The 15,489-nt window shown below is 44.5% G+C and overlaps 1 protein-coding gene across 1 annotated transcript in view; it reads right to left on the bottom strand.

The window, feature by feature from the left end:
* GNA13 (G protein subunit alpha 13) overlaps nt 1-15,489 on the bottom strand; it is a 44,820-nt gene that overhangs the window by 28,762 nt on the left and 569 nt on the right. The window contains exon 2 of the mRNA XM_040452198.1: nt 12,849-13,075. Coding sequence (XP_040308132.1) covers nt 12,849-13,075 — 227 coding nt within the window. The remainder of the gene's footprint in view (nt 1-12,848; nt 13,076-15,489) is intronic.

Below are 15,489 nucleotides of genomic sequence, written 5' to 3'. Positions count from 1 at the left end.
TTTAGTGTTCAGGCCATCATCCTAAACTCTCTTGCCCACAGAGAAGCCCCCCACCCCCCGCCCGCCCACAAGAGCACGAACTACCATCCATCCCTTCACCCTCTGCCAATTCATCAGGTCAGACAGCAAAGCAGCGCGACCTGCGAGTGTTTCCAAATACTGACAAATGTGGGAAATAGTTCAGAATGTATACTGGCAGAGCAGTTCGCTTCCAAATCTCGGCTCAGTTAATCGTGTTATTAAGGGATGCAGGAAAGTGCGCAGTGGGTACAGCACGAGCCACGGGGTTCTACGGCCCAAGTTTGAATCATGGCTCTAATCAAAACAAGCTGTGACTTTACCTTCTATGGACCCACGTACCCTATGATTTATGTACAAAATGAAGTGAACTGGACCCACGTACCCTCTTAGGTCTTTTCTAGGTTAGCAAACACTTAGTGATTCTGCATATTCTCGGCAGAAAAAAGATCAGCAGAGGCAGGACACTATAGCATTTATCACATCACGGGCAACCACTGGTGGGGGACTTAACCGGCTCCCACTAGATTCAAAGCCTCCATTAAGGCAACCAGACATAGTGACCTTGAGTCCCCGGGGCCTGCGTAGCCCAGAACATGGTGTGCACAGGTATTCGATACATGTCTGCTGACGGAACAAAGGAATGAATGTTATTCAATGGCCAAGTTATTGCCCGCACTAAACAGGATACGGTCGCGTAAGGAAAACTATCAAGTAGAGTGAAAAACTCTTCTGTGTTTCTCTGGCCTAACGTTAACATTATTAAGTGGAATTAACTCTGCTTCTGAGACAGTGACATTCAAAGAAATCGGTTGATAAAAACATAATGTCCTCTTGAACTTTGAAAAGGCTTGACAAAAACCCAGCCTGCTAAGCCAGATGGTTGAAAGTAGAGCAAAAGGGAAATGAGAACAGTGGGCTAATTTCAAGGGAACCTTCTCTACTTCCTCACCTCTCTTCCTTCGTCGGGCCCCTCCAGCCTGGCTGCCCCCTCCCCGGGTCACCTGCCACAGCAATAACCCTCCTGTTGCCAAAATCAACGAACACACTGGTCTTCACCTTGCTAGGCCTCAGTGGCAGGTGGCACTTCTGTCCACTTTCTTCGCTGACACACTTTTCTGGCTTCCGTGGCATGACACGTTCCTGAATTTCCACCTTCCCAGCCATTTCTGCCAGCATCCCCCTCTCTGCATATTCTCAGATGGTCTGCAGGTTCCTAAAGATGCTGTCCTGAGCCCAATTCTCTTTTACTCCCTGCCTTCCCTTGGGTACACATTCTAGAGACTTTAAATGTCACCTGAATACAAGGAACTCCTAAATTTCTACCTACGGCCCAAAGCTCTGTTCTGGATTCCAGACTCATGTATCAAACTGTTACTTTGATTCCACCCACGTCTCACAGAGAGCTCAACCCAGTACGCCCAAACTAAAGTCTTAATCTTCTCTGTCAAATCTCTTTCTCACACAATCTTTTCATTTCAGCAAGAAGCACCACCATTCACCTGGTTGTTAAAATCAGAAGCCCGAGTCACCCTTAACATACGCGCCTCCCTGCCCCCCCGCCATCTCATATCCAATTTATCAGATCCCCGTGATTTGCCCTACAAAGCGTACCCCAAGTCCACGGTCTTCTCTCCATTTTTACGGCCACCGCTTGCGACCAGCAGCTCGTTCTGCACTCGTCTCCTAACTCGGGCACCGCTCTGCATCCAGGGGATCTCAATAAATATTTACGGACTGACGACTGCTCTTCCCATTTGCCTCCGATTTCCACACTCCGGCAAGCTTTTCCCCACACACGTCCTGCACACACGGTCTTCCTCTGCCTGCCGAACCTTCCTTCTTCTCCCCCGGCTGACCCTTTCGCGTCCGTGGGGTCCTAACCTACAGGTCCCCCCTCAGACCATCCTCTTGTTCCCTCACTGCTTCCTTTTCTTGTCCTTCAGAGTATCCACCGCATGTGATTACCAATTTGTCTGCCTATCAGCGTAGGCTCCTGCACCTAAGCAAGGCAAGTGGGAACGGAGATCGCTTTCATTTGGTTCACTAGCAACCGTCCGGCCTGCAAAAAAAGGGCCTGGTCGTTAATAGGTGTTCAATTAAATGCTACTGAATGGCTGCTGAGAGCTGCCAGTTAACATTATCAGACTTGTTAAAGAACGGATCTCCTGAAAAATCTGCTGCTCAAGGCCTTCTCATCCACGTTATATTCTTGGTTTGCTCTCCACGTTCCCTATTTGAGAAGAGAATTCAGATTATGGACACTCAAAATGGACACACAAAGCAGTGCTCTAAACCTTAATACTTGCATATAGTACAAAATACAATTACACATAAAAACAGAAGATGAGCATACACACTCCCTTGAAAAGACTGTGTTTCTACAGAATGAAAGTTAAACAAACAAAACAAAGAGCCTTCTTTTTCAAAACAAAGCCATCTTACATTACGGCCCAATGTACAAACTGCTGTTTCGCAGATGAAAACCTTGGTTTCTTACTAAATTGTAACACTAACCTTAGAGAGGTTTACATTTGCTCCTAATTCAAAAAGTCAAGGGAAAAATGAAGCAAGTGCATGTAATTCTCCTTGCCCTAGTCTAGAACTGAAATGCGTAACATCTATATGGTATAAAGTCCCTATAACGTTTGAAGCTGTAGCTAAGGAACAAGGACACTTTACTGCACATGTAGGAATTAGCAACAGTTAAAAATAGCAAATCATGGGGTGCTTGGGTGCATTAAGCTCAGTCCATTAAGTGTCCCACACTTGATTCCGGCTCAGTCATAACCTCACACTTGTGGGATTGAGCCCCACATTGGGCTCTGTACTGACAGCATGGAGCCTGCTTGGGAATCTCTCTCTCCCTCTGCCCTGTCTCCCTCCCCCAATCTAAGTAAATGAATAAACTTAAAAAAAATTAGCCAATCATTAGTACTGCAATATCTTAACTGGCTAAATCACATTACTCTTCTTTAAATATTTCAACTAGAATAAACAATGTTTGCAGTTTTGTGACTATACAGCATTCACTTACTTAGGTTTTTAAAAAAATCAATAAATAGGAATTTTTTTTTTTAATTTTTATTTATTTTTGAGAGAGAGAGGCAGAGCATGAGACAGGAAGGGGCAGAGAGGGAGAAACAGAACCTGAAGCAGGCTCTGGGCTCCGAGCTGTCAGCACAGAGCCCGATGTGGGGCTCGAACTCAACGAACTGTGAGATCATGACCCGAGCCGAAGTTAGATGCCTGACTGAGCCACCAAGGCGCCCCCAAAAATAGGAATTTAGAGACCATCTTGTATCTGAATGACAATTTAAAGCATAATCTTCTCATTTGTTAGGCCTCTCGTGGCACACAGCTGACCAGGCCGTAACTCATGAGTGACTCTTCAGCGACTCTGAAAACCTAGTGCGGTTTGCTCACTGCTAGTAGCTTCCATGAGTTTTCCTTTTACTTTATATCAATAAACGGATACAACCACACTTCCTATCAGGAGGCCCATACAACTCTATACAAGTCCGACTAGTCAGTCTGTCTTATTTAACAGAAAAATAACTTTTATTTTTTTTATTTTTTTTTTAATTTTTTTTTTTCAACGTTTATTTATTTTTGGGACAGAGAAAGACAGAGCATGAACAGGGGAGGGGCAGAGAGAGAGGGAGACACAGAATCAGAAACAGGCTCCAGGCTCTGAGCCATCAGCCCAGAGCCCGACGCGGGGCTCGAACTCACGGACCGCGAGATCGTGACCTGGCTGAAGTCGGACACCCAACCGACTGCGCCACCCAGGCGCCCCAAAAAATAACTTTTAAATAGATTATCCAGTGAATAAGAAAAGAGTAACCAGGATATTGAAAAGGAAAGTGAAAGTCTCTTACGTCCGCACACCAATTATTCATTAGTCCAGCTCCTGTAAGCCCAGAGGAGAAAAGTTCTCTTCGCAGGCTAACGGGTTCCTATTCTCTGGCTCAAAGAACCCAAAGACACTGTTGTATCTTAGCTAAAGGGTTTTGTTTGTTGACTAACAGTGTTTTTAAACGACAAAATCAGTAACATGGTTTCTTTCCTTAGGGGAGCAAATCTGAAATTTGTTTATTTTGCTCCCCAAGAAAACAGAGTTCTGTTAGACTACTGTTTTTAGATGGTTTTTATACGAAATGATCAGAAGTTATAAAATCTCACAAAAAGGGACATGAAATCTTTAAAAAATCGTTGTATTTTGTAAGGAACTTTTTTTTTTTAATCCTTGGAAAAGAAGCCCAAATACCCTCTTCAACAGGCATCCTCGCAGAGCCTCTACCCACTACAGGCCCAGGAAACAAGGGGGGAAGGGGGGGCGTGCAGGTGTGTGGGCAGAGGGTCCGCAGAGACACAGAAAAGGAGGGAAGGAAAAAGAAACACGCACATTCAGTGGGAGTGGCTGGGGCACCTGCACCTATGCCAGAGGTCACCTCCACGCCGCCAGCAGGAAGCTAGGATTTGATGCGTTCCGCCTACACATCGGCTTGAAAACCAAGCAAAGTGACAGGAGAAGGCAACAAGACCCAACAGCGCGATGCCAGCTCGGTTCCCTTCAGTAGAGACGACATCCGGTCTAGTGAGAACAGAAGTCACAGCCCAAGTATTTTAGAACTCAGGGTTTTTATACTGGTAACCAACAGAGTGAATCAAATCAATGCTTACAGGCATTTGTTTTTTTAAAAAGCTACTTATGTAAAAGCTACTTATGCAAAAAGCTACTTTATGTGCATGTGGCGTATGAGGAACACCAGGAGCTAATGTTAATAATATGGCTAATATGAGCCGGGCACTGCACCAGAGGCTTTACTTTACATGGATCATCTCATGTAATTTCTGTAACAACTGGTAACAGCAGGCCCTCAGATAGGGAGATTTCAGAAACAGAAAAGGCTGGGGGACTTGTTCAAACTCACACCATCTAGTTCCATGTTACCCAACAGGAGAGCAGGTAACCGCAGCGAATTTTAAGGTCATCACACTAAAACCATTTGTAAAAATGTCTTGTAACATGTGAAATAAATAAATCAGTGAGTTGGAATATGGTTATTTTCGAATTTGCTCGGAAGATACATGGAGCAATACCAACTGCACAGGTCTTATGACTTAGACCTAATGCCAAAAAAAGTCAACGAAGAGTAATTCCACTCAAGTTTTCTGCATCTGTTTTATAATAGTTGGGGATGAAAAAGTTCATCGACAGCACAGATTTTAAAAATCTTTTTTATTCATTTTGCAAAAAAGAAGAAAGCGATTAAGTTGGAAAGATTAACATAAACAACTACCGCTGTAACAGATTGGTAACTTTAGCCAAGGCCACTGAAGTCTTGTTCTCAAAACAATATTACTATTTCATTGATACCTATCAACCCATTCTAATAAAGCTCTGCTAATGTGGATGTTAACAAATTCTCTTGAAAAAAGGCATCTTGCAAAAAAAAAAATTTTTTCACAATGACAAAAGTAAACTCTATCCTACAGCTCTCTCTCTCACACACACACACACACACACACACACACAGTACTTTCAAGCAAGGAAATGAAATTAATTGCCAATTTCCAGATATATTCAATTAAAAAAATAGGCAGTTTCTAACTGGAACAAAAACCAACACAAACCACGATCTGGAATGCTCATAAGCAGTATAAAAACTGTGACAGCTACCTAAGAAGCACTGCAAAGCTGGGGCGCCTGGGTGGCTCAGCCGGTTAAGCGGCCGACTTCGGCTCAGGTCACGATCTCACGGTCCGTGAGTTCGAGCCCCGAGTCAGGCTCTGTGCTGACAGCTCGGAGCCTGGAGCTTGTTTCAGATTCTGTCTCTCCCTCTCTCTGACCCTCCCCGTTCATGCTCTCTCTCTGTCTCAAAAATAAATAAACGTTAAAAAAAAAAAAAAAAAAAAAAAAGAAACACTGCAAAGGAGCTCATGAAATAACAGCACAGGTGTCCCGACAGCCCCTTCTCCACACCAAGTGCAAATCTGGGCAACCATGTGCTGGACACGGGCCCATTCCCAAATGACAATTTCTTAGAAAAATACATAGCTGCCTTTCACGCTGGTTGCCACTAGGCTCTCATGTTTCAGGGTACACGTTAAAAGCCACGTTCACTGACGGAACATCAGCTGAGGCTCACTAGTATACGTAGTTTTCAAGGATGTGAAGATCCAAACAGCCTTTATCATGATGAGCGGCGGTGAGGATGAACCTGTAACCTCTAAGTTAGTAACTCTACCATTAAATGTCATCTAAGATTATTACATTATAACTACGACCTAAGTTAATAAAGTAAGAAAGGAATGACACAGGGATATTACGAAAGTTCAGAAGGCAGGAACTGTGACTACCAGTGCAACGCTATGTATTCTTTTATGTTTATTTATTTTTCAGAGAGAGCACGAGCCAGGGAGGGGCAGAGAGAGAGGGGGGCAGGGGATCTGAAGCAGGCTCCACGCTGACAGCAGCAAGCCCCATGAGGGGCTCAAACCCACAAACCACGAGATCACGACCTAGTCGAAATCGGATGCTCAACCAACTGAGCCACTCAGGCACCCAATGTATTAATAAAACCTTACACATACTCAAAAGAGAACTTTCTAGGGGAGTGTTAATTATCTGTGTGTATGCGTGTTGGCCAGAGAGGCTGGGAATGGAAGGAAAGAATGCTCCACGGACATCATGCTTGAGTGCTTCACAATGGTTCAGTGCCCAGTGCTGTGGACCAGCAGTCAGCAGATCAGGGCTCCAGGGTCTATTGTACCATCTTTTACCAGCTCTGTGAACCAAAGTATCAAGAAACCTCTCGGCATCTAAGTTTTCTAATCTGTGAAATGGAGACAACAGCATGCATTCTATTCCTCTCAGTTTTTTAAAGGATTTTATGACAATGTAGCTGAAAGGGCTTTAAAAGCTACAAAGCAATTTTTATAAAACATGAGGTATTAAAAAGTGATATAATTACCAGCCCTTGAATTAATTTTCTGGAGAAAGAAACTGGCACCTGTTTGGGGCTAACAGGACTAGGTACCCCAGCTTGGTGGGGCCTCTGCCTATCTGCGAAAGACGAAGAGGGAATATTCCATCCAGGAAGCCTTTGGCAATTACGGTTTTCTTCAACTTGAGCTCACAAACCTTTCTCCCGGGTTAAATGTACTGTAGTACGGAATTCTGAAACTCAAGCCTCGTTTTCAAAACAAAACGATTTCCTCGCTTCATCCCGTGGTTGTTTAATGAACATTTTCAGAGCAACATATATTACTATACCACTAGCTTTATTTAGCAATAAAAATAATAGAGAAAGCAGCACAGTATTTTACAATATCCCTTCAGCACCCAGAGCCTAAACATCCCATAGCTAGTTAAGCTATAGATATAAACATGAACACACTGACATAATATATCAAGAGATACGTATCCATGTAAATGCACATGCACACACACTATCTCACAAAATTGTATTAACGTTATAAGCACATGCCAAAGCACCCTCTTTTTTATTTTTTACTTATTTTTAAATGTTTATTTACTCTTTTTCAGAGAGAGCACATGCACACGCAAGTGGGGGAGGGGCAGAAAGCCAGACAGGGAGAGAGAGAATCGCAAAGAGGCTCTGTGCGAGAGCCCGAGGCGGGGCTCGATCTCACAACTGCGAGCTCCCAACCGGAGCCAATATCAAGAGACGGACACTTGCTCGACTGAGCCACCCAGGTGCCCCTTCTTTTTGTTTTTAACGTACAGTCCTGTAACTCTGGGTTTCTAAGATGTGGATCAGATTTCATCCGATCAAATTCACCAAAAAGGAAATTCTATCTATAGAAATCTAAATTTTAAAATCTCTACGGTTTTTAATGTTACATATAATCCCTTTGTTATGTATGCGGAGATATTTTACCGTGATCCTAGAATCAGTAGACAATAGGTTTTTTGCAACTTGGAAGTCAAAGTCCTGATTTGATTTTATTCATAAAGGAAACAGACCAATTGCTTCTCTAACAGACACACGGTATTTTCAACAGATGATGGTAATTGATTCACCTTTTAAAGCCAACCCAAATTACTGCTAAAGAATAAACCAGTGCCTCTCACTCTATAGTGTTTCAAATCCATTTTGCCATACAAATAAAGAAATAAGTATTGTAGCCCAAACTGAAGTTCCTCCTTTACTTAGCACTCGGCTGCTCGGCACAGATCAATGCCTGAGGCTAAACAGTTACTCCGTTACACAGACTGACAGGAGTTCTGTCTTCCGCGGATAAACCACCTCATCAGCTCGGAGAAGCGTCACCGTCATCGAGCACAACCTGTACTACTTGGGTAAGAAAGACTAAGTCTAACTGAAGGTACCGTGATTAAAAAAAGAAAAGAAAACAAAACAAAACCAACAACAACAAAAAAAAACCCAGCTTTGGTTTCAGGGATTGCAAAGAAAGACTGGTCATTACAGGAAGTTGTATTAATGCTGACAAGTTAAAGTGTTTACAGAAAGTAGGAAGCTCTAGAATGTCCCTCCCACTCACACTTTCCTGCCCTATATGACCAGTTCCATTAACGGTGTTTCTATTTCTGAATAAGTCACTGTGTATTAAATATTCAAAACAATTAACTGGCAACGATTCCTGGCCATTTTGTCAGGTTTGCTCCGTATCCCCAGTTCTATCGGCTCCCGGCCAAGCCCTGTCTCCCATCTCTAGTCCTCGAAGTTACCAAATTCCCCGACTACAGTCACACAAGGTGTTCCAGAGGGCATCTCATCTGTACAGTGGCAGGCCCCAGTGAACATACTGCAAGGCACAGCATCACGAATATTCGATCCAGTACTAAAGGAGACCACTTCTTAACGATGTGTTACCCCGTGAGCTCGTTTCTAAGAATTAGGAAGGTACCTTAAGCCAGCACAGCAATGTAAATCTTAGATTTTTCTTCTTCCACAGTAAACTATTTGGCTTACCCATAATGAAACTAACCAGAAAAGGAAATGTTTGCCTTTGGGAGCTTGGGAAAGAAAACATTCATGTTTGCACCCGAAGTTATTCCTAACAAATGAATGGCTGGCTAAAACCCCAGGCTGTGATACCACTACCCCATCCCTTGCTCCAAAGACTGGTTATAAAGCAGTTGTTCATCTGAAGGAAGAAAAAAAAAGAGCCATAAAGAGGTTTAAAAACCGTTCCCATTTGTTTTCTGCATTTCAATTTGCATCAACAAATTTAATCACCAATCATTAGTTGAAGCAAACAAAAAAGGCTACTTTTATTCATCTGCTAACTCTACCCTTTTCCCGATGGTTTACTTTTTCCATCCGAGATTCAAGAATATACATTGTTAAACGTAAAAAGAAAAATTATGGTTTTGTAATACAAGGACTTCCCATCTCCTGGAAAATTAACCAACTACGTACAGAAATGATTCCTATTTCCCAGAAGAAACTTCATGTGAGATGTTTCTTTTTTCTACAAGAACCTTATACTTCAGAATGTCTAGAAAATGAGTTAATGAGAGTCAGGCTTATGCTAGTGAGTGAGAAAAAGACAAGACGTGCCAAGAGAGCCTCTACTTCAGTGGGAGGACCAAATACAAGTGGCAACGAGTGGAGTACAGGCGACCCAGGGGGGCTAGAAGCAAGCACACGGAGGAGAGAAGACAGGGCAGGGAGCCGCGTTCCAGTAGGGAGGGCTGGACAAAGTCCTGACCCTGAGGCACTGTTCCTCAGGGTGGCCAAGGAGCAAATTCATCCAAATCACGGAGGACTGTCTGCTACAAATAAATACACATCACTGGGTCCCATTCCAGATTCCTGAATCAGATCCTCCTGTGATGGGAGTCTAGGGCTCTTTTTGTTTTGTTTTGTATTAAACAAGCACTGATGCAAGGGGTCCAGGGACCACATTTAGTCACATTAAAATGTGATTACCGTTCTTCTAGGACAAGGGTAAGACCTAATGAATAGATACAATAATGAAAAACCCGACAGACCTTGTACAGACAGCCAAAGCAGCAGAAAATCAGGGTATGTGGAAATCGAGAGGTTACAGGATGTGCGAAGTAGTCTAATGAATATATGGTTGGAATCACAGGTAGGCTAGCTAGTCTTGACTCAAATAAAGAGGCTGAACTCTGTTCTGGACGTAACGGAGAATGAGCATAGGTTTCTGAACCAACCCATGCTATGTTTGAACAAGATTACTTAGGAGTCCAAGCAAGAGGTGCCAAGAAATCAGTGTAAAGGAGGAAATGGACGCCAGAGATTTTTCAGGGGGTGGAAAAGACAGGACTCAGGGGTTTCTGTGTGTAGAGAAAAGGAATTGAAGAGAACTGTCAGGAAAATCTTCAGTAAGCCAGCTGCCCTCTCAGTGTCCAACGCTACCCCAAGTACCACACAGCCTCCAAAAGTCCAAGAGTCATGAATTCAGGGGAGTCACGGGGCACCTTCTATACGCGCCAGGCACCATCAACAACGCCAAGTACACCCAGGAAAAAACTTCCGGTCCTCCGGGAGTTTAAAATTACATCTCTCCCGGGGCACCGGGGTGGCTCAGTCGGTTTACGCGTCCAACTTTGGCTCAGGTCACGATCTCGTGGTTTGTGAGTTCGAGCCCCACGTCGGGCTCCGTGCTGACGGCTCAGAGCCTGGAGCCTGCTTCCGATTCTGGGTCTCCTTCTCTCTCTGCCCCTCCCCGACTTGCACTCTGTCTCTCTCTCTCTCTCTCTCTCTCTCTCAAAAATAAAGAAACATTAAAAAAAATTTACATCTCTCCCTGGTCCTCTTTTCTTCTGTCCCTACTTTTTAGGAGGAAAAGAAGTATCTCTGGAACTTGTCTCTCCTTGTGCTGGATGCCTTCTTTGCTACAAAGCATCAGCTGGGTCAAGTCACGACCATGTGGGGTCCTGAGCAGTTTTAGGGATTTATTCCGAATGATGGACACTTAGGAATGCTTTCTCAACTAGGACGACATGGCAGTCTTGACACCAAACTGTCAAGATGTAAATGTCCAGATTCAAGCGTCAGTGGAGCCCAACTGCAATTAAATGGACTTACGGAACTTTCCTACAGAAAACTTAGAGTACAGCTGTTTGTTTATTCATCCAACCAATATGAACCATATGCTTTTAAGATGGATGTTTCTTCCCTGACCAGGAAGGATGAATAACATCCTGAGAAACCTTGGAGAGAAAGTGTGACTTGTCAACAAAATGAATTAAGAAGGAGAGCAAGCAGCACTTAAACCGGGAGAGACGGGGACAAGGGACGGGAAAAGGGCGCATGGAGGAACCATCAGCTATCAAAGAACAAATACTAACCAGAGGGCAAAATTCCGCCACAAGTCTGAGAACTGGATGGAGGTCACTTGTCGAGTGAAATGCCCGATTTTCAAAATGTAATGTTGCCAACTCCTCCATTTTAACAAGAGTCTGAGACAGGCTTTGCCTCCCGCTAACGGACAAATACTGGACAAGACACACACACTCTTGACGAGAACTACGTGAGACGTACGTGATCAAGTGCTCAGGCTGTACGGAGCCCATGAGAACCATAATTCAAAGAAAATAAAGATTCAGTATCAGTTGTATAAAAAACTAGCATGAACACATCTCTAGAACTTTTAATAACCAAGCCTGGCTTCTGAGTATGAACTGAAATGGCAAAGACTCCTAGCTGTACATCTTCTTGTAGCCACACCCATAACCGTGGATCACTTTAAGGCCGATGACATCATCGAACCACTTTCTAAGCAGTTTTACTTTTAACTGTCACTTTTTTTTTCTTTTAATTATATTATGGTAAAACACTTCAAATCTGTACTGCCTCCAAACTGCATACAGTCTAGATTGTTATTCCTGGGATCTCTCCGGTCTTTGGCAAATAAAACTCAGAATACAATCAAAGCATTTCACAGTTAAACTGCAAAACACTTGATTTCAATTATTATTTGTGTACCTTTAACCCCAATCAGATCCTTTCTTTTCCACCCTACCTTCAGTGCTGGGTAACAATTACAAAGTTTTATGATATTCTAAGATTATTTTGCTTTTTAAAAAGAAACATTTTGGGGGCGCCTGGGTGGCTCAGCCAGTTAAGCATCCGACTCTTGATTTCGGCTCGGGTCATGATCTCACGGTTCGTGAATTCAAATCCCGCATCGGGCTCTACGCTGACAGGGCAGAACCTGCTTGGGATTCTCTCTCTCCCGCTCCCCCCCCACCCCACCCCTCCCCCACTTGTGCTCTCTCTCTCTCAAAATAAACTTAAAAACAGAAACATTCTGTAAAATGTGCTTAGAAACCTTTAAAAAACACAGAGAAAGCAGATATGTAAAAAACACAATGACTTAAATGTTATCAAGAACTTTAGTCTCTTTATATGTTTAATTAACCTATATCATAAAATGAGTACCTTCAAGTCTAAATGACACATTTGAACAACTCAGTTCAGTTACTGAGCTCTCAGTCCAAGAGTAAAAGATCAATTTTTTAGGAGGAGGAATTTCATTGTGGCAATTGAGAGGATATTATTTTCAAAAGGAGACTACAATGAGGAGAAAATACCCATGAAAATCACTATCATCTTATTTGCGAAAAGAAAAGAAATGACCAATTAAACACCTCTGCGTCACCAACTCTATGGAGTTCAGCTTATTTTTATGTTGCTTAGTCAGAAGCTCATCCATATAGCAACCCAACTTTTCTGAGGCTAAAATTCTAGACGGATACATTTTTGTCGTGGGAGTCAGCGAAAACAGGTGTATTACAATCAGCTCCCGATAAATGTCACTAAAATAAATCGACTACAACGTTAAAAGAACAAATCTCTTACCAGTTGAAATTCTCGACGCCGGTCATAGGCGTTCTGTATGCCGCTGTCTGCCCACAATGCTCGTATGACCGGGAGATACTGTAAAAACACTCGACTTTCCACCATTCCCTGGGCCGCCATGGAGGACCGTGTGTCAAATGCCATCATCTTGTCCCCGTTGACTTGGTTTGAGTCGTCTCCCCACGGGATATGAAGCTTCTCACGCGCGTCCACCAGCACCCGCATACCTTTGTTTAAAAAGAAAGGAAAAGATGAGCCAGGAGCCACTGGATACTCTCACCGGTTCTATCCCGGTATTACTTTCTGAAACTTCGTAACTACTGCAGGCCTACCTCCTCCAAAAACCGAGACCAACATCAAAACACCCGCAACTCTGCAGAGCTTAAAAAGCCGGTTGTTCACAGTCATAAAATTAGAGCCTGGAAAAGCAAACACTATTCACACAATTGCTCCTTCTGAAGGATTTTAACATGTTCTAATTTATAAGATCACTTTTTACACAGTTTTAATAGAGGGGAGTCACAAGAGAACCAGAGCTGGTGAAGGAAAAAGAAATTATGCTGCAGGCTCTGGAAGCAACTGCGGCTAAGATTTTCTGAGCCCCTCAACAAGACATTTATGAAATGTCGAGAATCAAACATTATCACTCAGAGTTCCGTTCGTTCCCCAGGCATCCTGCTTTAACCCGACACCCAGTCTTCTAAGAGCACATTCAAAACTCAAAGACTCCCAAACCAAGCCTCAAATCAGGGTAAGTCACGGGAAGGCCTTCGATTTCCCAAACGGGGAAGAAGAGCAGCTGTGAAAAGCGTACCAAAACAGAGCGTTCAACTCGCACAGGTTAATTCAAACCGAGTTATCTCCGATCACTGCACTGTGACCTTTGGTCCATCTATCTTAACAGCCACGGGACTACTCGGGTCACTTGTCCGGATAACTGAAAACCCGTTTTTGCCGTCCACCTTCTTAATCACGCCAACTCAAAAAAAGGAGATGTCTTGTGACTTACTTCATCTCATTGCCAATGTTAGAGTAGGGTCACATCAGGAGCCGGTGCACAACAAGGACCAGGTGTTTACCTGGCTCGTAATCAGTTACTATGTTGACTCTGTTTATTGACATAATTCCAGAAGTTCGGCTGCATCAGGATACAAAGGTACCTTCAATTAAGGACTGGCAAGGCGGAGTCTGCAGCCTTGAAAGAGCCCTCAATTAGCTTTGTGCTAAACATTAAGATGGGACAAACACAACTGTTTTACACAGCTTAGCTGCAGGGGTACCAGGGCTCAGAGCTGACTCCTCTCCCCTCACTGACCCTTGGTCCCCACTCCCGGGGAGAAGTTTTCCTCTCCTCAATCCTGGGAGAAAGAAAAAGAAAAAAAAAAAAGAAAAAAGAAAAAAAAGAGTGACTGAGAAGGAGTTGCTTAAGAACTTCCTGAACAACAACAACAAAAATCCCACTTGAAAAAACACTGCTTGAAAATCTGCTGAAATCTGTAGCAAACTCCGGGACAACTGCTACCCAGATGGGAGTTTCCTGATGCACCTGAACCACCAGGCCCTGTATCTCAAATCTGCCAAAATGCCTTTCATAAAAAGTAGAAAATATTCGATACTAAGAATAAGGAATAGAATTGTCGCTGAAATAAGAATCACCTTCTCCAATTCTCCGGAAGTGCAGAAATAAAATTCACTTAAGAGCAAAGTTCAGTTTTAAACATGCTGTCAAACAGAAGCAGAGTCTATGATCCAAGACGACAGTGATTCACTGACTCAACCTGCACAGGCTTTGCATCACTTTTTAGGGCAAAGATTCTTCATACCAACGCACAGTTTTATTTAAATAGTACAGCAAGAGGTGGAACCCCCCCCTCTCCTGCCCCCACTTATTAAGCAAAAAGGAGAGTGGGACATGTTGCATACTGATTACAGGCAAAACATCCTGCCCCGCCGTGACAATGGGGCGAAAAACCACTGATGCTAATTTTTTCAGACTAACTGCATGGGTTTACTCTTTCCTGATGCCAGCACAGTACACAGGACTCCCTGAAGTTTCGTATCTTTGCCCCAAAGGGCCCACCAACTGTCACCCTTCGCCCTTGACAAGTCTCAGGCAAAAGTTTCCTTACTGAGACGGTTCCAGAACTCCCTTGCTTAGGAGGCAGCCAAGGAAGCTGGGAATTGGGAGCAGCCCCGACCCCATGTGACTCGGGTCACCCACCCCGGGCGGCGAGGTTGGGCAGGCAGCGTCGGGCGGGGGATGGGGGAGTGTAGGTCTGGGGCTGGCCCTCGGGTCTTCTGGCCTCGTCCGGTGGAAGACGGGAGCGGTCACCCCGCACCTCGAGGCACTTCCCTCTCGGGGGCGAGGCCAGCGGCGAGACGGGGGTGCAGGGGACCTGCACTCGAACGGCAAGGGGGAAAGCGGGGCGCCCCCGGGCATCCTCTCCCCTGGCGGGTCGAGGGCACCCCGGGCAGGCAGGACCGCCGCCCAAGGTGGGCGCGCCCCCTTCCCGCCCGCCCGCCCGCCGGGCCGGGTCCTCTGCCCGGGAAGGAGCGAACGAGGGCGGTGCCCGGCCCCGCGCCGGCCGCCTCCGCCCCCCCCCCCCCCCCCCCGCCCCGGCCCCGCCCCCCCCCCCCCCCC

The sequence above is a fragment of the Herpailurus yagouaroundi genome, unplaced genomic scaffold, assembly GCF_014898765.1.
Source record: "Herpailurus yagouaroundi ecotype Mexico unplaced genomic scaffold, PumYag 206, whole genome shotgun sequence".
Classification (NCBI taxonomy): domain Eukaryota; kingdom Metazoa; phylum Chordata; class Mammalia; order Carnivora; family Felidae; genus Herpailurus; species Herpailurus yagouaroundi.
Note: the sequence above shows the minus strand (reverse complement) of the source record. Positions and strands in the feature narration are given on the sequence as shown.